The sequence below is a fragment of the Anomaloglossus baeobatrachus genome, chromosome 1 (assembly GCF_048569485.1).
Source record: "Anomaloglossus baeobatrachus isolate aAnoBae1 chromosome 1, aAnoBae1.hap1, whole genome shotgun sequence".
Classification (NCBI taxonomy): Eukaryota; Metazoa; Chordata; class Amphibia; order Anura; family Aromobatidae; genus Anomaloglossus; species Anomaloglossus baeobatrachus.
The window spans coordinates 665,839,825-665,865,709 of record NC_134353.1 but is presented as its reverse complement, the minus strand read 5'-3'; the positions used below and the strand labels follow the sequence as shown (position 1 = coordinate 665,865,709).

Here is a 25,885-nt window from a genome sequence, read left to right as displayed (position 1 = left end):
TCCAGGCTGTAATTGCCAGGGGTGATCATGCGGCCGGCTCTTTGCTATGCGCGCGTCCCCGCTCGTCCTCCCGCCCACCTGTCAGTGCCGCTTCAGCGCTGAGAGATGGGCGGGAGGATGGGCGTGCATATGTAATGAGCGGGCCCACGTGGTCACGGCAGGCAGGCGCTGCTGCTGCCTGCTCGTGCCCCCGATGACCTGCAGCACCCTCATTCCCAGCCGCAGCCCTATAGTCAGACCATAAGACGCACCCCCAACTTTCCCCCAACATTTGGGGGAAAAAAAAAGTGCGTCTTATGGTCCGAAAAATACGGTACTTGAGATGCGAGCGAACCTTATTACTTGCACAGCCTGAGAGACTATGCATATGGCAGTGCCTAAGAAGCCATATATATAGCTGGCAAACCTTGAGTCTATTACTTAGTCTCGGGGATCAAATCGTAGCTTTTGGGACCCAGCAATCAAGGGGTGTAAATAGTGTTAAAGAGGAAGCCCCATCCTCCTGTTTAACATCTAGAGTCCTCTGTTGCTGTTGACAGCAGCATCTAGGAAATTCAAGAGCCAAGATTGTGCCAACACCAAGAGTGACCAAAGCATCAGGGTATAAATTACCGTACCCTGCTGTACCGCCGGATCCAAACTTTTCAGACCCAACAGAGAAGACCAGAGCCGGAAAAGCAGGCTACCCCAGCCTGCTTCAGTGATTGGTCTGTCTGTGATAGACCAGTCACAGCAAGCGTAGGATCAAAGCTGATTGGTCCATGGCTAGTTAGATGCATGTCCTTGGTGTAGGAGACAAACTGTTTTATTAACTACTAGCTGTACTACCCGGCTTCGCCCGGGTTAATAACTGTTGACAAAATAGAATGTATTAACAAAAATTTATTCTGCACACAATATCTGCTGCCCGGGATAGTAACTGTCTCTCTGTTTCTCTCCCATTCTCTGTCTCCCCCTCTGTATATATATCTCTGTCTCTCTCTCTGTCTGTCTCTTTCCCTGTCTATCTATCTCTGTCACTTTCGCTTTCTATTTCTTTCCCTGTCTGTCTCTGTCCCTCTCTTTCCCTGTGTCTGTCTCTTTCCCTGTGTCTGTCTCTGTTTCTTACCCTGTCTGTGCCTGCCTCTTTCCCTGTCTGTGTCTGTCTCTTTCCCTGGCTGCATTGTGACACGCCAACATTCCATATAAGGGCATGGCTGCGCATTCTTCTGAAGTTCTGGCTGCACTGTGGCTCCCAGCTCCATTCGCTTTAATGGAGGCAGGTTTTTTGGCAAATAACTAAAGCGCGGGGTTAAAATTTCCCCTCAAAACATAGCCTATGACGCTCTCTGGGTCCAAAAGTGTGAGTGTGCAAAATTTTGTAGCTATAGCTGCGACGGTGCAGATGCCAATCCCGGACATACACACATATACACACATACATACATACAGCTTTATATATTAGATGATTTTGTGACAGTTTAAATAAATCACACACGTTTGGTGGAAGGCGCAGTCACCATATCCTTCAACTAATGGGAATGTGATTGAGATGCTTTCTTGTTCTAAGCTTCAATAAAGCATGCAAGTCACAGATGTTTGTAAGTAATATTGCCTTTCGAGTTACATTCTCATATTTACACACAGTCCAATATGAAAATAATTTATTATTCACAATTTAACAATTATGAACATATAAAGTGCAAACTGCTTGGCCTAAGAAATGTAAATCTATTAATCACGTCAGTTCATTTCTAATATCCAGCTTCATTAAACAATAATTGTGTGGCATTATGTCTACACTAGGTTTTATGTTGTCTCAAGGAATAAAAAGACCTCTAATCAAGATTGCACTAGTAAAATTCTCTGAGACAATTAGGAAGTTACAGTCTTCATGCACTCACAGTCCTTGTAAGGCTGGAGTCACACTTGTTTGTAACTTGTGGGAGGGTGGCATCACGTAGCCTGGACCGGCTGGCGGCCCTCCTGACCTGGGCAGGTCAGCTGCATAGAAATACATGCAGCTGACCCGCTCCTGTCAGGAGAGCCGCCGGTTGGTACAGTATGATCCATGCGTGCGTCACACACAAGTGTGACTCTAACCTTACGCTGTACTAAGTCGTAGGCACGCTGTGTCCTGCCATCTGAAGCTTCTGTCCAGCACTGTATTATGGTGGTATACCCCCATAGATGCAATGATGGAGACATACAAAACTACACAAAAAATGTCCTTTGAATGAAATCTCAGGAATGCTCTTTATGGCATGTACACAGAGACTTTTTTCGAGGTTTCAGCCTAAAAACCAAGCAGAAATTCTCCAAATCATCCTCAAAAATAAAACTGCTCAAAAACGTACAGTTTCTGCTTCAAAACCAAGCAAAAAGCCTCAGTGTGCAAATAGTCATATAAAGAAAACTTCAGGAAGATTCTTGTATCAAATTCCATTCCTAAGATTCCTAAAGAACAAGTGAAATATTCTGGGGCTGTGAATTCTATTTCATCACTATATAAAATGGTAAAGGAGTAGTACAGTGCTTTCTGGTAACTTGTCACTGTATTTGTAAATCACATAAGAATAATCAGGGTTTCTCGTTCATTCACATTAGTAAGTCATAATGTTAAGACTTATAACGTATGGGATCACATATTCCTAATAAAAATAACTTCTATGTATATGAAAATCACTCTGAGAAGCAAGTCTTCCTAATAAAAGCCTGACCTGTAACAGTTTAAAATAACTTAGTTAAATCAGGACTGGTCCCATCCTTGGAGTTCTGCATCCAACGCCCAATATTCTGCGGTCATTAATCTTTTTTTTTTTTAAATTCAATTCCTAAACTCTATATAGTCTTTATCTGGGCCAATAGCAGTAGATTATCTATCGTTTCCCAAACCTTTCTGAATGTTAACGTTGTTTTCTTTTCCTACGGGGCTCAGAGAACCGCTCTGTATTACAGTAGCCAAATTGCGGATGACATTTTACAAAATCTGATTTTGACGTTGTGGAGAAAATTGGCCGGAACTGCAGCTTTAATAGCCACTGAATGTGAATTAATTCTTTCGCAGGTTGCTACAAATTGAAACTTTTGGAAGGAAACACAATGAGCAGAAAATATGGCACATTTTCACAGAAGATAATTTGGAAACTGTCTAAGGCTGTGTGCGCACAGTGCATTTTTTATATGTTTTGGTGCAGTTTTGGCTCAAATCTGCATATTTATCCTTATGCTGGCAGTCAATGAGAATTCTGAAGTGTAGTGCACACATTGCTTTTTTTTTCCCTTGCAGATTTGGTGCAGAAAATCTGCAGCATGTCAATTCTTGGTGCATTTTTCTGCCAGAAGGTGCAGATTTGATGCAGAAAATTTCTGCAAATACTCAGCTTGCGCATATAGCCTAAAACTGTTACAAGTTATTTTACACATGAGTTAATGCACATCTATCATCAGTTTATGCTGTCCTAGATGAGTTTGTTTGTGGCAAAAATACTTAAATTTTACTCAATAGATCTTGATACAATAAGCTCCGCAATTGGGTGTGTTTAACCACTTAAAGGGAACCTGTCAGTCGCAATATGCACCCAGATCCACGGGCAGTTCTGGGTGCATATTGCAAATCCCTGCCTAACTGTCTCTGTATACACTAGCATAGATAAAGAGATCTTTAGAAAAAGTATTTCTGAAGATCCTTTATGATATGCTAATAAGCGCAGGGACTAGTCGCAAGGGCGTTAGTTCCTTCGCTCACAACGTTTGTATTTTTCAGTCAATATAGCTGTGTGAGGCCTTGTTTTCGCGGGATGAGTTGTACTTTTGAATGACACCATTAATTTGATGTTTTTATAATTATTTATAATGGATTCAAATAAATTGTTTCCATTGTTACTCAATGGTAGGGTGCTGGATTTTTGCTCGTTTCTTCACTTGAAATGCTGTGCTCCCCAGCAGTAACTAGCACCCTCCGGCTTTGGATTTCTCACAGTTGATTGTTTTAACAGCAACTTGTGGTAAGCTCTGTTTTTTTTTCCTTTTTGCACCTGCAAATAGTCTGATCACTTATTCTATGCACAGCAATGCCACAGCATTAGTGCATATAGAAGAAATCAGTCGCTTGAAAACGCCGGCCTACAGTTGGTTTTCACAGGAGTACAGAGATGACACCCATGAGGGCTCAGAAAAACACGCTTTCCTGCTAGCACGCATTAAATGTCACTGTCAAGAGATTGACAGTTTCATTTAAAATGTTAACAGCCATGGCTGTTAGATGCAGATGGAGGGTGATTAAATCAGCCTTCATCTGCAGGGAAAGATGTGGGCTCAGCATGCAAGCCCGCATCAAAGGCAGGCAAGACTCAAGATGTGCCATTCACATCATTAGACAAAGAGGGTTAAAAAAACAAAAATAAAAAAACCTTGCCATCATATTTATGCCCCTGTGTACTATGTACTGTGTAATGGCTGTTTCTGATCATACAGACTTATACCACAGCTTTGGGCAGTGGAGGAAGTAAAAAAAAAAAAAAAAAAAAGTATATAGACATTACAGTACGGGATCACAAATGCGTTTTTGGAAGTAAAACATTTTGTAAGGACAGGAAGGGAAATGTTTTACCTCACAAAAGGAATCAGCTAAGATCTCGTGCTATAATGTCTTTATACCTTTACTTCCTCCCTTGGAGATGTGGTATGATCAGACCATGTCTCTGTACAGTCAGACATGACCATTACACAGCACAAAGCAGGGACATATATATATATATATATATATATATATATATATATATATATATATATATATATATATATATATATATATATATATATATATATATATATATATATATATATATATATATATATATATATATATATATATATTATATAAGACCATGTCAGCACAGAAACATTTTTTTTTTTTTTTTTTTTTAAACATCCAAGTGTGGAACTTATTATTCCAAGATCTATTGATTAAAATTAACTTTAAAGTTAACTCTGTTCATGGAAAAACCTCTTTAATGATAATAAAACAAACCTATTGTCTTTAACAGTACAAAAATGATTGTACTTCCTCAGAAAGCCCTATGCAGTACAGAGCAGATTCATGTTCTGAGTATAATGTATTCACTAGGGGAACGCTCCAACCATCACTGACTTGTGAGGACAGTAGGTCAAAGGATCCCTCCTAATAACAGGATTCTATTAGCCAATCATTAATAATAGCGCGGACGTCCTTGTAATATGCTGCTCTTACACAGCGCAGCTCGTGCAAACTATAATATGGAGGTGGCTGCCCACAGCAACCAATTATTTAGGAAATTATTAGATTGAAAAGTAACTGGTTTTGGAGACTTTACAGAGCTTTAAAGTGGCCATAAAGAATAAATTAAACTTAGGAGAGGCCATTGATTTAGTCAGGGCCAGCTGCCGTTCTAAGGTGCATTGGGTGTTTGGCTGACATACATTCTGCAGATGATGGTGGAAAAGAAATCTAAATCAGGCATGTTGACTATCAAGATACCATAACCTTTGTTTTTCTGAGATATAAGCAGCAAACAAATTTCCGGCTGCAGCTTATTCCCTTCCCCGCAATGAGAGCCCACGCATTCAGAGTAGACTCCACTGTGCATGACTATTGGGAGAACCAACATCTATAGAAGGCGTCTGGCCAGGTTTACTACATGGTCCCTTAAATTTACATTGCAGCATCTTCCAGCAGAACAAGGACTGAAAAACTAAACTAGCAGCAAACAGCATCAAATAAATTATTGAAAAGTTGCCGACAATGAGAAACATCCTAGGAAGTGTAAGTAAGGCAACAGAGTCCTATGTAGGAGGTCAAGTCTTCATCGGTATAGTTTGCTGGCACTCGAAGCTGTCTGGATTGGGCTCTGGGAGACCCACAGGATGCTCCGCTGTGGCAATTAGCAAGAGGTCTAGTGTGGTCTCTGTGCATTTGGCAATAAATCTAATAAAAGGCCTCACATCGCCTTCATTTGCAAGTTCTAAAACATGATAATATTCCGACCTCTGTTCTTTCCTGATGGTTATCGGTGGGTAACCTGCCTGCATCAAAATGACATTCATAAGCAAGCGTGAAGTCCTTCCGTTACCATCAACGAATGGGTGGATATAGACCAGTTTATAATGTGCCAGTGCGGCAAATTCTACAGGATGCAGGTTCATTGCCTCATCTGAATTAAGCCACTGGACAAACTCTTGCATGTGCTTGTCCACGTCTCTGGGATGGGGTGGGATGTGGTGGCCCACAAACACTTGGTTTGAACGAAATCGCCCGGCTTCCACAGGGTCCACATAGCCCAGCACTCTCCTGTGTATTTCTAGTATATCGTTGGTGGCCACAGATCCTATGCGAGATACTAAAGTGGTATTGACATATTTCATTGCAGCATGCATACCTATGACCTCATTTTGCTCCTCAAGACTTTTTCCAGGCACAGCATATCGCGTCTCAATTATATGGCGAATCTCAGACAATGAAAGCGTGTTTCCTTCGATAGCAACAGTGTGGTAAATGTGGTGATAGTAAGACTCTTCCATGACCCTACGAAGAGCCGAGTTACCCTTGGGAATGGACATCACTTTTTTAACTTTACTGTCAATTATGCTAAAATACCTCTGGTCTATTTCTTCCACCAAAGGCAAGGTGCGATCCCGATTTAATAACGCTTTCTCATTACGTGGTGAGATCATTAAAGCTTTAGAGTAGAGATAATCCGCCTGTATGATATCTTTCTCCTCCTCTAGAAAAATGCCAAGTTCATTGAGGGCATCCACGTGATCCGGATCCATCTTCAGGGCATGGAGCAGAAGCTTATGTGCTTTGTCCCTCTTGCCTTGCCGCTTCATTTCAAGGGCTTGGTTCAAAGCAGCTTTGGCTTCAAACGTGACATCTAAAATAATAAAATATATATTACTCATTTATAAAAACCTATGAACACAAACTAAAGAGGAAACCCTCATACCCAAAGAGAATTTTACAATTTGTTATATACACTGGGAAACGTTTTGGGTACATACTCCGAATACAGAGCTCTCTTCACTCAAACAGATCCCAAAGAAGTGTTCTTTTGACCTTTATTAGGCCATTATACAATTTGGTAAAGAAAAGTGTACTATTATGGTAAGAGACAAGAAACAGTAATAATACACATTTTGTATTGAGCTTGTGGTGACGTTTCCCATTTTAGGAAGTGTAATCTTTATACCAAGCACTTTATCAGTAATCTGAAGGAGGAAAAGCTAACAATTTCACTAAATTAAAAAGAACTAAAACTAAAAGCTGGCTGAACATTGGGAGCCTTTTACTCTTACTAGAGTTCACAGCCTACAGGTATCTCAACAGCTGGGAACTCCAGGAACCTTAAAGGCTCCCTTAAAAGGTTCCTTTAAGGTTTCCGGGCCTCACAGCTGACATGAGACCCATTTGGTAACAGAGTTCACAGCAAACGAGTCTTGAGCCAGCTGTCAACACGGTCATTTTAACCCCTTCAGCCCCGGGGCACTTTCCGTTTTTGTTTTTTGCTCCCCTTCTTCTGAGAGCCGTAACTTTTTTATTTTTCCGTCAATCTTGCCATAAGAGGCCTTGTTTTTTGCGGGACAAGTTGTACTTTTAAATGCAACCATAAGTTTTACCATATGGTGTACTGGAAAACAGGAAAAAAATTCCAAGTGTGGAAAAACTGCAAAAAAAAAAGTGTGATGGCACAATAGTTTTTGGGATGTTTTATTCACAGTGTTCACTATATGGTATAACTGATGTGTGGGTATGATGCCTGAGGTCGATGCGAGTTTGTAGACACCAAACATGTATAGGTTTACTTGTATCTAAGGTGTTAAAAAAAATTCACAATCTTGTCCAATAAAAGTGGCGTACGTTTTGCACCATTTTCCGAAACCCGTAGAGTTCTCATTTTTGGGATCTATAGCTCAGTGATGGCTTATTTTTTGTGTCTCGAGCTGACGTTTCTAATGGTACCATTTTTTCACAGATGCTACGTTTTGATCGCCTGTTATTGCATTTTGCGTAAAACTTGCGGCGACCAAAAAATGTAATTTTGGTGTTTGGAATTTTCTTGCCGCTAATCCGTTTACCAATCAGTTTAATTGATTTTATATTTTGATAGATCGGGCATTTCTGAACGCGGCGATACCAAATGTGTGTATTTATTTATTTTTTAACCCTTTAATTTTCAATGGGGGGAAGATTTGAACTTTTAGGGGGTTTTTTTGTTTTTATTTTTTAAAACTTTTTTTTATTATTTTTTTATTTTACTAGTCCCCCTAGGGGGCTATAGCGATCAGCAATCCAATCGCTCTTATCTATCTGCTGATCACAGCTATACAGCTGTAAACAGCAGATACAGTCACTTCCTGCTTCCCTGGCCTCCGGGCCGGGTGAAAACGAAAGTGAAACCTCAGCGTCATCACATGACGCTGTGCTACCATGGCAACACCCGAAAGTCACGTGATCACTCACGTGACTTTCGGTGGGGGCGGCGGTAAGTGAAAATCTTCACCGCGCGTATATACATCTCACTGATATGTGCGCCGATCAACACCGCCTGCCCGCGGCAGGGGGCGGGGCTTAACGGGACACTCTCCATGACGGATATATCCGTCCATGGTCGTGAAGGGGTTAAGGGAGCTTTTAAGGTTCCTGGTGTTCCCAGCTGTTTAAGAGTTCACAGCCTACAGGTACCCTAAGAGTTCACCAGACCAGATGTTCAAACAGCTGGGAACTCCAAGAACCTTAAAGTCTACCTAATAGGCTCCTTTAAGATTTCCAAGGCTCACAGGTACCAGACTGTCAGGACTGTGCTGCTGCCATGTCACTCAGTCTGACACAGAGTTAACCTGAGATTACTTCTGGCAGTTCCCATGCTGCTCTCAATGTGTCATGGGAGGCCACAGTGAGCAGTTCTAATATCCCAGCTGATCGTGGCCTCCAGATGTAGCAGAGCCAGGATTGTCGTGATACGTTATGTGGATTATGTCGGACTTGACAAATCACAGCTGACATCAACCTTATACATTACCCAGATTGCCACCCCACCAGGGCAATCGGGATGAACCAAGAGCCACAATTGGCGCATCTAATGGATGGTCCAACTGTGGGGCCGCTGCAGGCTGCTATTTTAAGGCTGGGGAGGGCCAAATAACCATGGACCTTCCCAGCCTGAGAATACCTGTCTCCAGCTGTCTGCTTTATCTGCGCTTGTTATCAAAAATGGCGAGGAGCTCACACGGGGTTTTTCATTTATATAAAATAAAAACCCAGCTTTATTTAAACAGACAAAATTGCTTATTTTATTGTATACACCATCTAATCTGTGGACAGCATTGTAAAAAGAAAAAAGCTGAGCAAAGTGATATAAAGTTTGTGGGAAAAGATTTAGTATAAGGGTTTGCTCCCACTTGCATACAAAACAAATGAGTGCAATGTGAGAAAAATAAAAAAAATAAAAATAATCGAATTGCCCTTGGACCAGTGTTATTCAATAAGGCAGAGCAGATCTGAAAATTTTTCCTCACCTGTACTCTGCCTCAGGAATAAATTTAAAAAACTGCATGGCGGTGGAAATCGACAAGACACGCCAATGCAAGTCTAAGGATGGGAGAAAAATGTATCTGAATGTGCTCAGCTCTCGCTGTACCATCTACAGCAGGACCGGTCCCTTTTAAGAACACGCAGCATGCACTTGTCTAACCAATGACTTACTCTTTGCTAGTACAGATGGACTCACAGATGTTTCTTACCTGCTGATGGTTTGGGTTTAAACACCAGAAGTTCGATTGCAGTTGAAGCGACGGCGAGGCCGGTGGTCTGTCCGCCATACGTGTGCAGCCGCTCATTCCCTCCCCACAGGTTACACTGGAGCAGGACCTTCAGCGCCGCGCTGTACTGTCCATCCAACCCACTGAGAGGGAAGATGGCCACCAGCAATGACCCAGACAGCACCAGCAGCGCCGCCTTCAGCCCGGACCGAGCACCCAACTGCGGCCACTGGAACTCTGGCATGGCCATCGAACTGTCCATCAGCCAACTCCACGCACTCGCAGCGGGATCATCTTCCTGACTGTTTCCACGGATCTGCAATAACAGAAATAAGCATCAGGTCTCCAGCATTGTGTCACATAGGTAATATATCCTCTATAACAGGGAGCACAGTGAGCGCACCACAAGTCCCAGCAAGTCAGAACACTAGAAAAGTCACAGGTTACTGCTCAACACTTCCCACATCTCCAGCCTAGCTCCCAAATAACACACCTGTCCTAATTATCCCATTTCTCATCATTATCCCACGTGAATGCCCACCCGGAGTCCACGCACATACATGAGAGTCCCCGCACACCCCCATCACCTGGAATTTACCAGCACACTTCCTACTTTGACGTAAACCACATTTCGGGACATAGTCCCGCCCACACACTATTGTCATTTACTATTGGCTGCGTTGATGCCAATCAATTAACTAACAGCGGTATTAGCCAATCTCTTTTCTGCTAGTAGTAACATCGCAATGTTTTAAACACTAGAGGCTGAAGCCGTGGAGCTACAAGTGTCTCCTCTATCTGCACCGACAGAAGCGCGCGGCGGCCATTTTGGGAACGTGAATTCTGTGGAGGATAACATTAGTTTGGTCTTCAATATGGCGTCTAGAAAGTGGACAAGAATGTGAGTATGTGGCTCTTTCTTAACGGTGAGGAAATATTGACGTAACGATTAAGGGGCTGTTTATGAAAGCAGAGCGTGGTGTCATCTGATTGGGTGAAGAGAGGCAGAGAGTTAAATATACCGTTTGTATCAGTTTAACCCCTTCAGAACACATCCTTGTTCGGTTGTAGTTCTTTTATTATTCAGTTCTTCTTATGTGGCCATTTTAACAAAAGTGAACGTAAAGTGCCGCCATATACCGTAACTGACACCACTGAAGTAATTGATGCCAAACTATTTTTTTATGCATGTTCAGTCATTAAAGGGAACCTGTCACTGGATTCATGCTGCGCATACCATAAGCAGTAGGAATCAGAGCCTGGTGCCACCATTGTAGCCAGATGTTTCAGGCCTAAAACACACGTCCGCATAAAAAACGTCCGTGTGACACGGTCCGTTTTTCGGGTCCGTGTTCCGGTTTTTTTGGGGCGTTTCTCAGGTACGTATGGCATCCGTGTGATGGCGTATGCGAGCCCTGTGTACGTGTAAAATGTCCGTGTTTGTGTGTAAAATGCCCGTGTATGTGTACGTGGAATGTCCGTGTGGAATGTCCGTTTGTGTGTTGCACAATGTCGTTGATACATGTCGGCTGACAGCAGACAGAGTTGCGCGATGAGAATGAACTCGGGTGAACTTCACCCGACTTCATTGTCATGCCGCGGCTCTGTCTGTGTGCCGCGTACTGATTAGCGGTCACCTGTGAAGGATTCACCAGTGACCGCTAATCCCCCGAGTGACTGAAGTGAGCAGCCCTCTCTCATACTTACCGCTCCCCGATAACCAGCGCGGCAAGGAACAGCTGTGCAGAGAATATGCCGGCCGCTTATTAATCAATCTCGTATTCCCTGCTTTCCCCGCCCACCGGCGCCTATGATTGGTTGCAGTCAGACACGCCCCCCATGCTGAGTCACAGCTGTCTCACTGCACCCAATCACAGCAGCCGGTGGGCGTGTCTATACTGTGCAGTAAAATAAATAAATAAATAATTTTAAAAAACGGCGTGCGGTCCCCCCTATTTTAATACCAGCCAGATAAAGCCATACGGCTGAAGGCTGGTATTCTCAGGATGGGGAGCCCCACGTTATGGGGAGCCCCCCAGCCTAACAATATCAGTCAGCAGCCGCCCAGAATTGCCACATACATTATATGCGACAGTTCTGGGTCTGTACCCGGCTCTTCCCGATTTGCCCTGGTGCATTGGCAAATCGGGGTAATAAGGAGTTTTTGGCATCCCATAGCTGCCAATAAGTCCTAGATTAATCATGTCAGGCGTCTCCCCGAGATACCTTCCATGATTAATCTGTAAATTACAGTAAATAAACACACACCCGAAAAAATCCTTTAATAGAAAAAAAAACACTAACAAATTGCCTTGTTCACCAATTTTACAAGCCCGAAAAAGCCCTCCATGTCCGGCGTAATCCAGGATGCTCCAGCGTCGCATCCAGCTGTGCTGTATGAAGGTGACCGGAGCTGCAGAAGACACCGCCGCTCCTGTCAGCTCCACGCAGCTAATAAAGGGAATAGCGCGATCAGCTGAGCTGTCACTCAGGTTACTCGCGGCCAACGCTGAATACAGCTGATCGCGCTATTCCCTTCATTAGCTGTGTGGAGCTGACAGGAGCGGCGGTGTCTTCTGCAGCTCCGGTCACCTTCATGCAGCACAGCTGGATGCGACGCTGGACCATCCTGCATTACGCCGGACATGGAGGGGTTTTTCGGGCTTATAAAATTGGTGAACAAGGCAATTTGTTAGTGTTTTTTTTTCTAATAAAGGATTGTTCAGGTGTGTGTGTTTATTTACTGTAATTTACAGATTAATCATGGACGGTATCTCGGGGAGACGCCTGACATGATTAATCTAGGATTTAGTGGCAGCTATGGGCTGCCATTAACTCCTTATTACCCCCAATTGCCAATGCACCAGGGCAAATCGGGAAGAGCCGGGTACAGTCCCAGAACTGTCGCATATAATGTATGCGGCAATTCTGGGCGGCTGCTGACTGATATTGTTAGGCTGGGGGGCTCCCCATAACGTAGGGCTCCCCATCCTGAGAATATTAGCCTTCAGCCGTATGGCTTTATCTGGCTGGTATTAAAATTGGGGGGGACCGCACGCCGTTTTTTTTAATTATTTATTTATTTATTTTACTGCACAGTATAGACACGCCCACCGGCTGCTGTGATTGGGTGCAGTGAGACACCTGTTACTCAGCGTGGGGGGCGTGTCTGACTGCAGCCAATCATAGGCGCCGGTGGGTGGGGAAAGCAGGGAATACGAGATTGATTAATGAGCGGCCGGCATATTCAAAGTAATTGTTGCCGCGTATTCTCTGCACAGCTGTTCCTTGCCGCGCTGGTGATCGGGGAGCGGTATGAGCCGGGGGAATAAAAAAACCGAGCGCCAATGTAAGTATGACTGAGAACAGCAGAAAAAAAGGTAAGTATACTGAGTTTAATTTAAAAAAAATAAAAATAAGATCGCTAGTATAAAAACGCACACGCACGAAACGTGGTGAACACGGACATACTCCGTGTGCGGTCCGTGCAGGCACGGACCCATAGACTTTAGCGGGTCCGTGCCTGCGTGCTGCCGGCCAAAAACGGACATGTCGTCCGTGCAGAAAAGCGCACACACGTACTTATCACACGGACACACGTTCCGTGTGATTTTACGTGTGTGCCATCTACCATTGAATAACATGGGTCTCCGTGTGTACGTGTCTCCGGTACGTGCAAATACGTACCGCACACGTACAAAAAAAAAACGGATGTGCGTTGCGGATTTCAGAGAGGATATATTTTACAGATCTGACCGGGGCCCAGAGCTGGAGATGAGACTCGTCCTGGCTTTTCCCAGCACAGATGAAGGTGATTGACAGGTCCTTCTGTGGTGTGTACATATAGAGCCAGACCTGTCAATCACCTCTAGCAGCGCTGGGAAATACGGTCTAAGGGCACAGGACTAGTCTGGTCCCTGATCAGATTTCTCCCTATATTTTCTCTGACAAGGCTTTTAGAGAAAAACATTATTTTCAGAAATCGCGCAGAACGGCTGATTCTTGCTGCTCATGGTTTCGGCAGTATGAATCAGGTAGCAGGATCCACAAGATTTTGGAATGTGTTTGTGAAAAATTTTGCCCATTCATCCAACAGAGCATCTTTATGATAAGACACTGATATTGGATAACAGGACCTGGTGCATAACCTCCATTCTAATTCATCCTGAAGGTGTTTAATGGGGGTGAGGTCAGGACTCTGCTGGCCAGTCATGTTCTTTTACCCACCCATGTCTTTATAGACCATGCTTTCTGCATTGGGCCATAGTTATGCTGGTACAGAAAAGGGCCGTCCCCAAACTGTTCATAGAATGTTGGAAGCATATAAACTACTCAGAAAAAGTTAGGGTCATTTGGCTTTCGGGTGAAATATATCGAAAAAGTAAAAAGGTTCACTGTACAGTGTTATCATGAAAGTAGGGCATTTAAATAGGACCATTCAGTGGGAATTTCCTCATCTCAAAAAATGTATTGAAACAAATGCCAACAACAGTGGTGGCCATACCCCCCCAAAATGTTAATGTCTGAATAACTTGTCATTTAAACCTGGAGCATCAATAGCAGCTTGACAATCACATCTCCATGCTGTTCACAAGTTGAATTTTTGTCTGCTGAGGCACGGTGTCACACTCTTCTTGAAGGGCAGCTCTCAGGTCATTGAAGTTCTGGGGTACAGGCTTATGAGCCTCTACAAGGCGATCCCATTGGTTTTCTATGGGATTCAGGTCTGGAGAAAGTGCAGGTCGCTCCATTTGAGGTACCTCATTCTCCAGTAGCCATTCCCTAATGATGCAACCTCGATGAGCTGGACCATTGTCATACATGAAAATGAAATTAGGCCTGTGTTGTTCACGCAGAAGCACAGTGACTGGATTAATGATGTTATTCAAGTTGCAAGGACTTGTCACTGTACCATCCACAGTGTAAGGCAGTTCTGTATTGGCTAGACACACCTGCCCACACTGTAACACCACCAAAGGCTCATCTGATCACAACATTGGCTGATGCATACCGCTCTCCTTGACGTCTCAAACATTTGCGGCCATCATTTCTGCTCAGTGGGAATCGACTTTCATCAGTGAAGAGCACTGAAACCAACTGGGCCTTAACCAGCAAGATGATGACGTCTTTACCTGGTGGTGTGATCAGGTACCCTTATGGGTCGTCTAGCATGCAGACCACACTCATGTAAATGGTTTTGAATAGTATGATGTGACACGTGAGTGCCTCTTACCTCCTTTAAAGAGAGCCTGTCAGGTCCAATATGCATTCAGAACCACGAGCAGTTCTGGGTGCATATTGCTAATCCCTGCCTAACCGTCCCTGTATATACTAGCATGGATAAAGAGATCTTTAGATAAAGGATTTTTAAAGATCTTTTATCATATACTAATGAGCGCGGGGACTAGTCCCCTGGGCGTTGCTTCCCTTGCTAGTCACCCCCATTACCATGTTAGTATGCCCCTGTGGGCGTGCTAACATGCTAATGAATGTGCGTCAGAGGATGTTCTCACTCACCTCTCTGCTGCCATCGCCGCCCGAACCTGGATTTCAGCTCAGTGCGCATGATTCCGGACTTTCGGTCATTCGCACTACTTCAGTTTGAAGCTGGGACACATACACCCTGCTTCATAGTGCGCATGTTCGAAACTCCGGGTCGGGTGGTGATGGCAGCGGAGAGTTGAGTGAGATCATCCTCTGACACTGCATATTCATTAGCATGTTAGCACGCCCACAGGGGTGTAGTAATATGCTAATAGGGCCAACTAGCAAGGGAAGCAACACCCTTGCGACTAGTCACTGGCCTCAGCATAAGATAGAAGATCTTCAGAAATACTTTTTCTAAAGATCCCTTTATCTATGCTAGTGTATACAGGGACAGTTAGGCAGGGATTAGCAATATGCATGTGACACGCCCGTACCGGGGCCTGAGGGTTACTATATACCGGGCCGGCTCTGTTCTCGGTGGATGTCATGGCAACAGGGCCCGGTTCCGTGACCCCGGCGGTGTTGTTTAAATAAATGGCTGATGTTGATGGTGGGGATTATTTACAGGGGAGATGTCGTGACGCCACCTGTGGTATGCGGCCACACAGGTTCCACCGCTGCAGTTCAGTTCTCCCTGGGGTCGGTGGTGATGCAGCAGAGATGGAATAGCTCTCCACAGGTAGAGCTGGGCCCCAGGGCTGTTGGCAGTAGTAGTCTGTAATGGTAGGGCGCATGGCCGGAGGCGCAGGGAATAACTCGACGACACAGGAATGCAGTCACAAGGTCTTTACTCACAGTTAAGAGTTCAGGGTTAGCACGTCGACACAAATACTGCCCTTGGGGTGCAGAGTCCTGCTGTGATGGGCTCCAGCCAATCCCAGGTAGCTCGAAGGCACAACCAGGTACACCCTACTGTGTTCCTTTCCTGGTCGTCTTTCTGCGCTGGCCTCTCCAGCCTGTCCCAGGCCTGCACACACAGAGCCCTGAGCCGGTGTCCATGGGCCCTTTCGGGTGGCTTGAAGCTCTATCCCTTTTGCCCTATATGGTCACCTTTTCACTGGTTGTGTGTGGATTTGGCTTCGGCACTTGAAGAAACCTTAGCCTCCGGTTAGCTAGCTAAGTCTTGAAGTTCTCCACTAGTTGAGAAGATGGTCCCCTTCTGCGGCCAAGTCCCTCCACTCCATTATGTCGTAGGTGGAACAAGGCCATGGGCGTATGGTCGCTTCCCATGGGCTCTAGGAGCCTTTCTGTCGTGTGCATGGGCCGAGCTACTGCAGCTACAAACCACCGGTCTTGACTCTTCCACTGCTCCTACTTGACTGCTCACTTTCTACAGGCTGCTCCCACTAACTAGGCACCACCCCCCCCCCAGCCTGTCTTTGGACTGTGCCACTACCAGCTTAGTTGCACTGGGCCCTTACCACGGTCTGATGGGGTGTTGCTGAGTGAGAGTGTCTGTGTTTTGTGTATACCGGTTTGTAACCCCCTCCTTACTTGGGAATGGGATACTATACCTCTGGCTGACATGCAGTACCTCTGTGGCGACAGGGGCCTCAGGGGCACCACACATGCACCCAGACCTGCATGTGGTTCTGGGTGCATATTGGACCTGACAGGTTCCCTTTAATTATGTCTGGGGTTATGTGGCATTGATTTGTTCACAATGAAGTGAATGCCTGTATGAATCTTTCTGTATCTTTGTTACAACCTACTGATGACACTCTGTGACACTCTGAGCTCAGTAGTCATTTCCATCTGAGATTATCCTGATTGAAACTTTGCAATGGCAAGATACTGTTGATCAATTGTCAGGTGTCGTCTTGGTCGCATGGTGCCAAATTTGAACAGCATGATGAGGACTGTTTAAATACCAATTTTATTTGAACCCCAAAATTTATTGGGCGATTCATGAATTAAACACCTGTTGTGAATCTTGCCATTAAGCTCCTTGTTAGAGAACAGCAAGTTGTGCAAAAAGTACTGACCCACTGAACAGTTGGACATGGGCACTCAAAAGTCTAGAGAAGATCACAAGGTAAGGTTTACATGCTGCGATATCAGTACCGATATCGCTAGCGTGCGTACCCGCCCCCATCTGTTGTGCGACACGGGCAAATCTCTGCCCGTGCCGCACAACATCGTCCAGACCCGTCACACTACTTAACTGCCCGGCGACGTTGCTATGACGGGCGAACCGCCTCCTTTCTAAGCGTCACAGCTGCGTCACTGAACCGCCGCCCAATAGAAGCGGAGGGGCGGAGATGAGCGGGACGTAACATCCCGCCCACTTCCTTCCTTCCGCATAGCGGCCGGGACGCAGGTAAGGAGAGCTTCCTCGTTCCTGCGGTATCACACGGAGCGATGTGTGCTGCCGCAGGAACGAAGAACAACTTCGTTACTGCTGCAGTAACGATATTTGAGAATGGACCCCCATGTCGCCGATGAGCGATTTTGCACGTTTTTGCGACGATGCAAAATCGCTCATAGGTGTCACACGCAACGACATCGCTACAGCGGCCGGATGTGCGTCACAAATTCCGTGACCCCAACGACTTCGCATTAGCGATGTCGCAGCGTGTAAAGCCCCCTTTAGAGGGCATTTTAGGATCATCCTGAAATTTCACCCGAAAGCCAAATATCCTTATATATTTGGGAGTAGTGTAATTGTCCAAAATGTAATGGGTGCTGAAGCATTAAAGGGAACCTGTCAGGTGCAATATGCACCAAGAACCACGAGCAGTTCTGGGTGTATATTGCAATCCCTGCCTAACCGTCCCTGTATACACTAGCATAAAGAGATCGTTAGAAAAAGTATTCCTAAAGACCTTTTACCGTATGCTAATGAGCGTGAAGACTAGTCCCCTGGCCGTTAGTTCCCCTGGCTAGCCAACCCCATTATTCATTGTGCTGAGTGATGTAAAGCTAGCCTGCAGCATGTTGGCTATCGAAACCCATACCATGAAGTTTTATAAGTGAACAGTTGTTTTTTTTAACAGATGTTAACCCCTTTACGACCTTGGGCAGTCGTGCGGCTAACAGAAATTCACTCGCACCTGCTAACCGCTTAGATTGTGCTGTTAAAATCTGACAGCGCAATTTAAATGGCCGCAGCGGGGAATACGCTGCTCCCCGCCACCATTGACGACGCGATCACGGGGCACCATGGTGTTGCCATGGTAGCGCAGGGTCAGCTGATGACCCCTGCTGCTACCATGACTCACTTCTTGTGAGCTAGACAAGCGCCAGCACTCACGGGAACAGTGCATTTTTGCTGATCAGAGTGATGCTGCAGCATTGCTCTCATCAGAAGCGATCGGATAGTAATTAAGTCCCTTAGGGAGACTACTAAAAATCAATAATAAAAAAAAAAAAAAGTTTGAAAATATATACAATAATATATATATATATATATATATATATATATATATATATATATGTTCAAATCACCCCCTTTCGCCCCATTGAAAATAATACAAAAAAATACACCTACTGCCTCATCTATCAAAATAAAATGTCAATCTGATCGGTACATGGCATAGCGCTAAAAAAAATTAAATAATAAAAAATAAAACGCAATAATAGGAGATCTACACAAAAGTAGAATAACGAAAAATGTTTCAAGACGCAAAATAAGTTGTCCCTGAGCCCCAGATCCTGAAAAATGACGGGTCTCAGAAAATGGCAACAAAAGTGCTTTTCTTTTTTTGGACAAACTTCTGAAATTTTTCTTCACCCCTTACAGAAAAATAAACCTGTACATGTTTGGTATCTACGAACCCGTATCGACGTGAGGCATCATACAGACACGTCAGTTTTACCAAAAAGTTATGGATTCTTGGAACAAGGGGAAGAAATAACGAAAACAAAAATATCACCTCAGGGTGAAGGGGTTAATACCAAGGGAGGTTTGTGCTCCGCAGTTATTGGTGACTTTTATGCAATATGCGATACTACTGACAGTCGATCGTGGAATAATTAGGAGGGAAGAGATTTCAGGAATCGACTATTAACAATGGTGGTTTCCCATTAAAGCATCATGCTGAAATTCAGCAAGCTCTTTAGAACGACGCGCATTCTGACTGAAATATTAGTAAAGGTGGACTGCATGGCTAGGGCTGTATACTATACACCTGGGGCAATGAGCCTGAATTCCCTGATTTAGAGATGTGTCCTAATACTTTTTGCCAGAATAATGGTTTTTAAATCACCATTGCTTGATCATGGTGCTGCACATGGTAAAAGAAGTTTACATACAAAATGCAATGAACAGACTGCCAGGGTCAGACTGGTACAAAGGGGAAAGGATCCTGCCCTCTCGAGATCAGTCATAGTCTACAGGGTAATGGGAAAGGAGGCAGCTCTGATCGTGAGGAGGTGTCAGCGGGGGTCATTGCAAGCTGTGAGCTTTCTTGAAGAGGTGATTTTTCAAATTCAGTCTGAAGGTTTCAAGTGTTGGAAACAATTGGATGTGTTGGGGCACAGAATTCCAGAGGATGGGGAATACTCACCGCCAGAATCTGTCTAGATGGGCATGGCCTTGCTCAACACAAGTGTATTGCTCAAGGCCGTGCCCATCTAGTTGGATTCTGGCTGGAAGCTTGCATATCGTATACTCGCGGCCATGTGACTGCTGTTCCCGGCTCTGACACCAGCAAATCTTCCCAGAGCACAGTGCGTGTGATGTGAGGATTCACAAGTCTGCAGTTACATAGTGATTGCAGACTTAAGGCTTTAGACCGGACAACTTTAAACTACTAACACTGGTGTACAGAGCTGTCCATAATCTGTCTCTATGAACTAACCTCCTGAAATCTTCCCACATGTAATCTCCATTTCTTATAAGACCTCCTCGACCACCCTAAAAATAAAAAAAATCATGTGTTTCTCATCGAATTGACTTCAAGACTTCCGAGTATTCCCCATCCTCAACACATCTGATTGTTTCCAACATGTAAGGCCATGCCTATCTAGTTGAATTCTGGCCAGGAGATTGCATATCGTATACTCGTGGCCATGTGACCACTGTTCCCGGTTCCAACACCAGAAATGGTTGGATGTGTGATTCGAAGGACAAGGCAGACTCAAAGTTTGCTCGGAGGCAGTGGACTTCCGGTACAGAGGAAAATATAAAGTTGCTTATAGTGACAGATACTGGTAAGTCTTCTAGGGCAGTTAAGTAAGATGGACAAAAGATGATTAGTTTGGTTTAGTCCATATTAAGTTTTAAGAAGTGTGATGTGAACACACTGGGATTCTGGACAACAAAGAAGTGACATCTGGGTCAGAGGTAGATGTCAGTGTCATCAGCCTACCGATGGCCCAGTAATTTTCTCCAGGTGCCACAAGAGCCCATGGCTATTGTAGAGAGCCAAACTTCATTCTGCTCATTTTTATTGTTTTTTTTATTAATGTCTACCACTTAAAATAAAGCAGAATTAAGTCTGCTCACTAACTGCCACTGTTGCCATTACATGTTACAATACCATTAAATGTTATAATAAACCCTATCTGTAGCTGCTAATCAAAACCACATAATTTATTGTATTAGTTGTTTTTTTCTATTTATATAAAATAGCTGTATATCATACTTTTCCTGTTATTCAACCCTTGAACCTCGATCAACTAATCCCTACATATTATGAAGACTCCACCTAGCCTAACCCCATTTCCCCCAGTGCTCTGGTCTGCACTATATACGGAGGAGCCACACAGCAGTCATGATGTAGTAACATCAATGCACTGAGATAAAAACCTAAATGATGGAAAGTGAAGCTGATGACTCCCTGTTGAATTATTGTATGTGTGCCGCCCCCGTGCCAGCAGCCGGGCTGCTGCTCGGATCCGTATCCGCGGTGGCTTGAGGGGTCTCCGGACCCGGGGGTCGCGCGGCCACTCGATGAAAGGGGGCTATGTACAGTGGGGTTAGAAGTTTGTGACGCCACCCACGGTGCGTGGTAAGATAGGGTACCACCACTGCGGTTAGGGACACGCGGTGGTAATGCAGCAGGATGTTTAATCCCTACGTGGGTAGGGTGTTGTTTCCGCAGGGGCCCGGTGATGGTGGAGAAGGGGTGCCGTAGGAGAGGAAAGGGTTTCTACTCACTTAGCCCAAGAACACTGACACCGACAGATTGTAAACCAGAATTCTGAGGACCACTGCAGCAAGAAGGGAGCACGCTTGGATCCGTGCCCTTGGTGTTGTTAGCCTGTGACCTTTTCCGTGGCACCTTCTTCTCTATTCGGACCCTGTAGTGTGGAACTAGTCGGGTCCCGCTCATCCGTATGGCTAACAGAGTGAGCTTGCTCTCAGGATTCATGCTCGGGATTTTCTGGACTGTGTTTGAGAAAGTTCGATACCATCGGTGCGCTAGTAACCCGATTTTGGAGCAGGTGAGGGATGAATCCTGAAGACTTCACCCCCGTCGGGTAAATTACCAGGCTGAGTGAAGCTACTTCCCGGCCTAGGGTCCACGTACCCAGTCGTGCCCTGGCCCCTGCCCGCAAATGGCTCAAGGCCGCCGGCTGCCCTCCTTGGCAGATCCGTGCCCCTTGAGACAATCCCCTGCGACCGGGGTTCCAGCTCCTACCAGGCCCAAACCACCGTCTGCCACCTAGGATTCTATTAAGAGCCCATCTCCTCACCCTTCACGACTCCTCTTTCTTTTTTTGACACTTCTCACCTCCCCTCACCAACCACCCAAGTGGCTGGCCCTATTCCCTTCATGCCCCCCAATGTGTGTGTCTGGTGGGTGTGGTGCAAAGTGTTCCTAGGATTTTGATTGGCTTGGCTCTTAGCAACACCAACAGACAGGGATCCGTAACCAAGGAGGATGCGGATACTGTGCAGAAGGGCAGATTGCACAATACCCTGTGACGACCTGATAGGCCAGGGCGTCATATATGCACTGGCAGCACAGCAGTTCTCTTTGATAAAAGGCAAAATGCAGCACACTGAAAATTACCACTCATGCACATTAATCCACAGCGGTTGGTTACCTAGGGTTATAAATGGCACCTTTTATAGAAGTCTTGTTGGTAGTCACACAGGTAGTGCACCATGCAAGCTTAATCCAATGGCATAGGCATAGACATAGATCAGTACTATTAGATCAAGGAGGCAGCCTAGCACTATATAAGCGCACCTCATATGAACAGACTTCCCATTGCCCACCCCATCCTGCAGTACATTAGGATTGTGCCCAGGTACTTTTTTTCTGTTATATACTGTGCAAATAGAGACTGTTAAACAAGTACTGTGTTTGAAGTAATTGTGAGATTGCTAAATAAAAAGTTGTCATTGATGTATGGACTAGTGATAAGCAAACACTAAAATGCGTGAGTACTCTGTACTCAAATCCACTGGAAGACACAGACCGAAGACGGCCCCTGTGCAAGAACAATATATGGGCCCCTTGTAGTTCAGGATTTTTTTCATAATGCACAATCCTACCTGCTTTGGAGGTACAAGTGGACCCTCTTACCTCTTGGCCCCTGTGTCACCGCACAGGTTCCATCAATGATATGTCCTCCCAGGCTCGAATCGAGCAGATCAGATGCTCGGTGGGGCTCGACTTGAGTACTGAATAGATATAATATATAATGGAAGTCAAATGGGAAACGTCAGCATTTTTCTGGAGGACCTGGGGAGCCAGGAAAATCGCTGAAATGGATAGAAATCGTGTCAATTGGAATGGGAGCAGCATGGAGAAGATGCCTGGATGCAACACTGACTCTCAGGTCACTGCTGGGAACAATGTTGTCAGAGTATTACTCCAATTTTACAGACTGCCGATTCAACATACCAAACTGAAGATAGAATGGATTTGCTAGGAAAATCCATTCTGAAACTCTCTTTCCTGTATAAGGACTTGCATATAAGGCAAGATTAAAAAGAAAACAAAAAAAGCCTCCATCCATTAATAATAACATATTTCCCCCACACCTATCACTACAGTAGGTGATAGAGTGGGAAATAAAACTATTCCCACTGGTAGTCACTGGTAAATGTAATTTTAACATTTTACTACCTTATCTGGGCATGCGGTGTGTGTAACCTAATAAGACACATCCTGTTTAAAATTATGAAGGAGGGACTGTAAAACTCACAAAGCCTATGTGGACACTGCAAGAACGGTGAAAAATTAGAAGGAAGAGGGACTCCGATACACCCTGTATTACATTGAAAGGAGGGTCTCATACACATGCTGTTAAAATGGTTAGGTAGTTGGATTCCTAGGCTCAAAGCCTATGCACCAAGTGGAAAGACTCCCAAAAGTTAGGAGGGACTGCAATACATCCTGGAAGTAACAACAGAGGGCTTTGTACAACATTTTGTTCCACATTTTTAAGGAGTGGGACTCCTTGACTGGTAAAAATGATGCACTAAGTGCAAGGGCTGAAATACATTTACCCCCGGGGGGGAATTTAAATCTGTAAGAACTATAGTAGGTAATCCTCATATATCCTGGGAAAAAAAAAATTATGGAGAGCATCATGCACACCCTGGAAAAATTAGGAGCAAGGACTGCCTGATGATCCACATTATGATCCTGTTGATATGTTAGAGGAGAAGAAAAATGAGAAACCATGCACAAATACCCATTGTTTGGGTGGGAAGGGGTGGATTTTAATTGGCTTTAGGTTCCGCTGCTGTTGTCTGGTGGGGTTGAGAAGTCTGGGCCAATCCAGGCCTTGTTCATTTTGATAAGTCAGCCTGTCAGCATTTTCAGTAGGCTGATGCACCTATCAGTTTTTATGCCTCCCTAGTGAGACTAAAAACCCGCTCTGAAAAACACTAGCAGCAGGGCAGGACAGTGCCTCCTAGGCATACAGGAGGGACCGTTCATGTAACATGTCCAGCTTGGATACCCAATAGTTGTATAGCACAGAAGAATTAAAGTAGGACACTGGTACGGTCAGCTAGGTACTCCACAATCTTCCAAAACTTTTCCCTCCTTACAGACTGCACCACGCACCAAGGCCTGGGAAGGTCTAATGAAACTATCCCAGACTTTTGATAATGGTCCCTTGCCTCTGTTAGACCTGGTGTGCATCTCCCTTGTCTCTCCTCCTTGGTTGCCCAAGGAACTATGACCTCTGCCACCAGCATATTCAGATAGGAATTTTTGTACTAATTGTTCAACTGCTGCAGCAGTTTACTATCCCCCTCTAACACAGGAAGGAAACCTCTTCATGTAGTGTGGGTCAAGAAGGGGGAATAACCAGTAATCATCATTGTCCAAAATGCATATAACGCAAGGGTCACAGGAATGGCAGCGGGACATAAAAGGGAGCCATGTGTGCCAGACTCAACAGGCAAGACTTCCCAGTCACCCTCCTGGTGGGGACAATCTCATCTTCCTCCTATCCACGCTGAATAGACAAGGTGAAGCTGCTGTGATAGTACCCTCTCTAGCACAGGCAACCATCTCCTGTTACTCATCATCCTCATTATCACCCAGTTCACACTGGGAAGAGGAGAGGCGGTTGAATTGGTTAATATCACCCTGTGTACCTTCTTCCTCCATCTCCACCTGGTCCACATGCAAAGTTTTTTCTTTGTGAGCAGCGAACATTTGCTAGACACAGAAGTGGGATGGTTACACCAATTATGCAGTCTGCCCTCTGCTGCTCACAAAGCCTTGCCAATACGTATAAAGTGGAGTTCCTGCATGTGGTCACGTCGCACACCAGTCGGTGAGCAGGCAATTTCAAGAGCTGCTGCATTAATGCAAGACCGGCGTCAGCTGTAGCAGATTGGCGAAAAATGGGTACACACGCAGCGTATCTTGACATACCATATTTTTCGGACTATAAGACGCACCCTGGTTTTAGAGGAGGAAAACAAAACTTTAAGCAAAAAAATGTGGTCATGACACACTGGTATGGGGCGAGGATCTGCTGCTGACACTGTTATGGGGGTAATGTCCCCAAATTCTCTACTAAAGGTACCCCATCCTGGTAATGATCCTCCTGCCTTGTATATGATCCTGCTATAAACCCCAATCCTGTTCATATACTCCCCCCAATCCTGTTCATATACCCCCCTGGTATATGGCCTGTATCCTATAGCACAGAGAAAAAAAATAAACGTTTATACTCACCTTTTCCTCACTCCCTCCAGCACCGATCATCTTCCTTTCTGCGCCGCTGACCTGTGTGTGTGGAGCCGTTCCCCTGCAGCATCGCGATGTCTTCCTGTCTGTGCCGATCAGCACAGATCGGCTGACCGGCACAGACAGGAAGACATCGCGTGCTGCAGGGGGACGGCTCCACACACGGGGACGGGTGAGTGTACTGATTCACTGCACCCCGCGGTGATGATGATGATGCGCGGGGAGCAGTGAATACAGCCGCACATGATCACTCCAGGCTGTAATTGCCAGGGGTGATCATGCGGATCAGCTCTTTACTATGCCCGCGTCCCCGCTCATCCTCCCGCCCACCTGTTAGTGCCGGCTTCTGCGCTGAGAGATAGGCGGGAGGATGGGTGTGCATATGTAATGAGCAGGCCCACGTGGTCACTGCAGGCGCTGCTACAGCCTGCTCGTGCCCCCGATGACCCGCTCCACCGCAGCACCCTCATTCCCGGCCGCAGCCCTATAGTCAGACCATAAGACGCACC

The 25,885-nt window shown here is 45.2% G+C and overlaps 2 protein-coding genes across 3 annotated transcripts in view; both read right to left on the bottom strand.

Annotated features, from left to right (window-relative positions):
• Positions 1 to 4,868: 4,868 nt before the first annotated feature.
• On the bottom strand, positions 4,869 to 10,358 carry FICD (FIC domain protein adenylyltransferase). Of its 2 annotated transcripts, none has more exons than XM_075341705.1 (3): positions 10,335 to 10,358; positions 9,757 to 10,090; positions 4,869 to 6,890 (listed from the first exon to the last, which is right to left on the bottom strand). In XM_075341705.1, exons 1-3 carry the CDS (start codon positions 10,356 to 10,358, stop codon positions 5,815 to 5,817), a joined length of 1,434 nt encoding a protein of 477 aa, XP_075197820.1. In that variant the 3' UTR covers positions 4,869 to 5,814. The 2 variants fall into 2 exon arrangements, with proteins under 2 accessions (XP_075197820.1, XP_075197821.1); XM_075341706.1 differs by having other exon boundaries at positions 10,268 to 10,357.
• A 3,987-nt stretch (positions 10,359 to 14,345) lies between these two features.
• Positions 14,346 to 25,885, bottom strand: part of SLC8B1 (solute carrier family 8 member B1) — an 87,361-nt gene continuing 75,821 nt past the window's right edge. Inside the window, exons 12-13 of the mRNA XM_075320019.1 lie at positions 24,776 to 24,839; positions 14,346 to 14,578 (exon numbers count right to left, since the gene is read on the bottom strand). Coding sequence (XP_075176134.1) covers positions 14,346 to 14,578; positions 24,776 to 24,839 — 297 coding nt within the window. The remainder of the gene's footprint in view (positions 14,579 to 24,775; positions 24,840 to 25,885) is intronic.

Coding starts and splice junctions, on each gene's coding strand:
- FICD (XM_075341705.1), bottom strand. CDS start 10,358: ATGGGGGTGTGCGGGGACTCTCAT. Junction 10,091..10,334: donor GGGTGTGCGGGGACTCTCAT/GTATGTGCGTGG, acceptor CTGTTATTGCAG/ATCCGTGGAAACAGTCAGGA. Junction 6,891..9,756: donor TAAACCCAAACCATCAGCAG/GTAAGAAACATC, acceptor TTATTATTTTAG/ATGTCACGTTTGAAGCCAAA.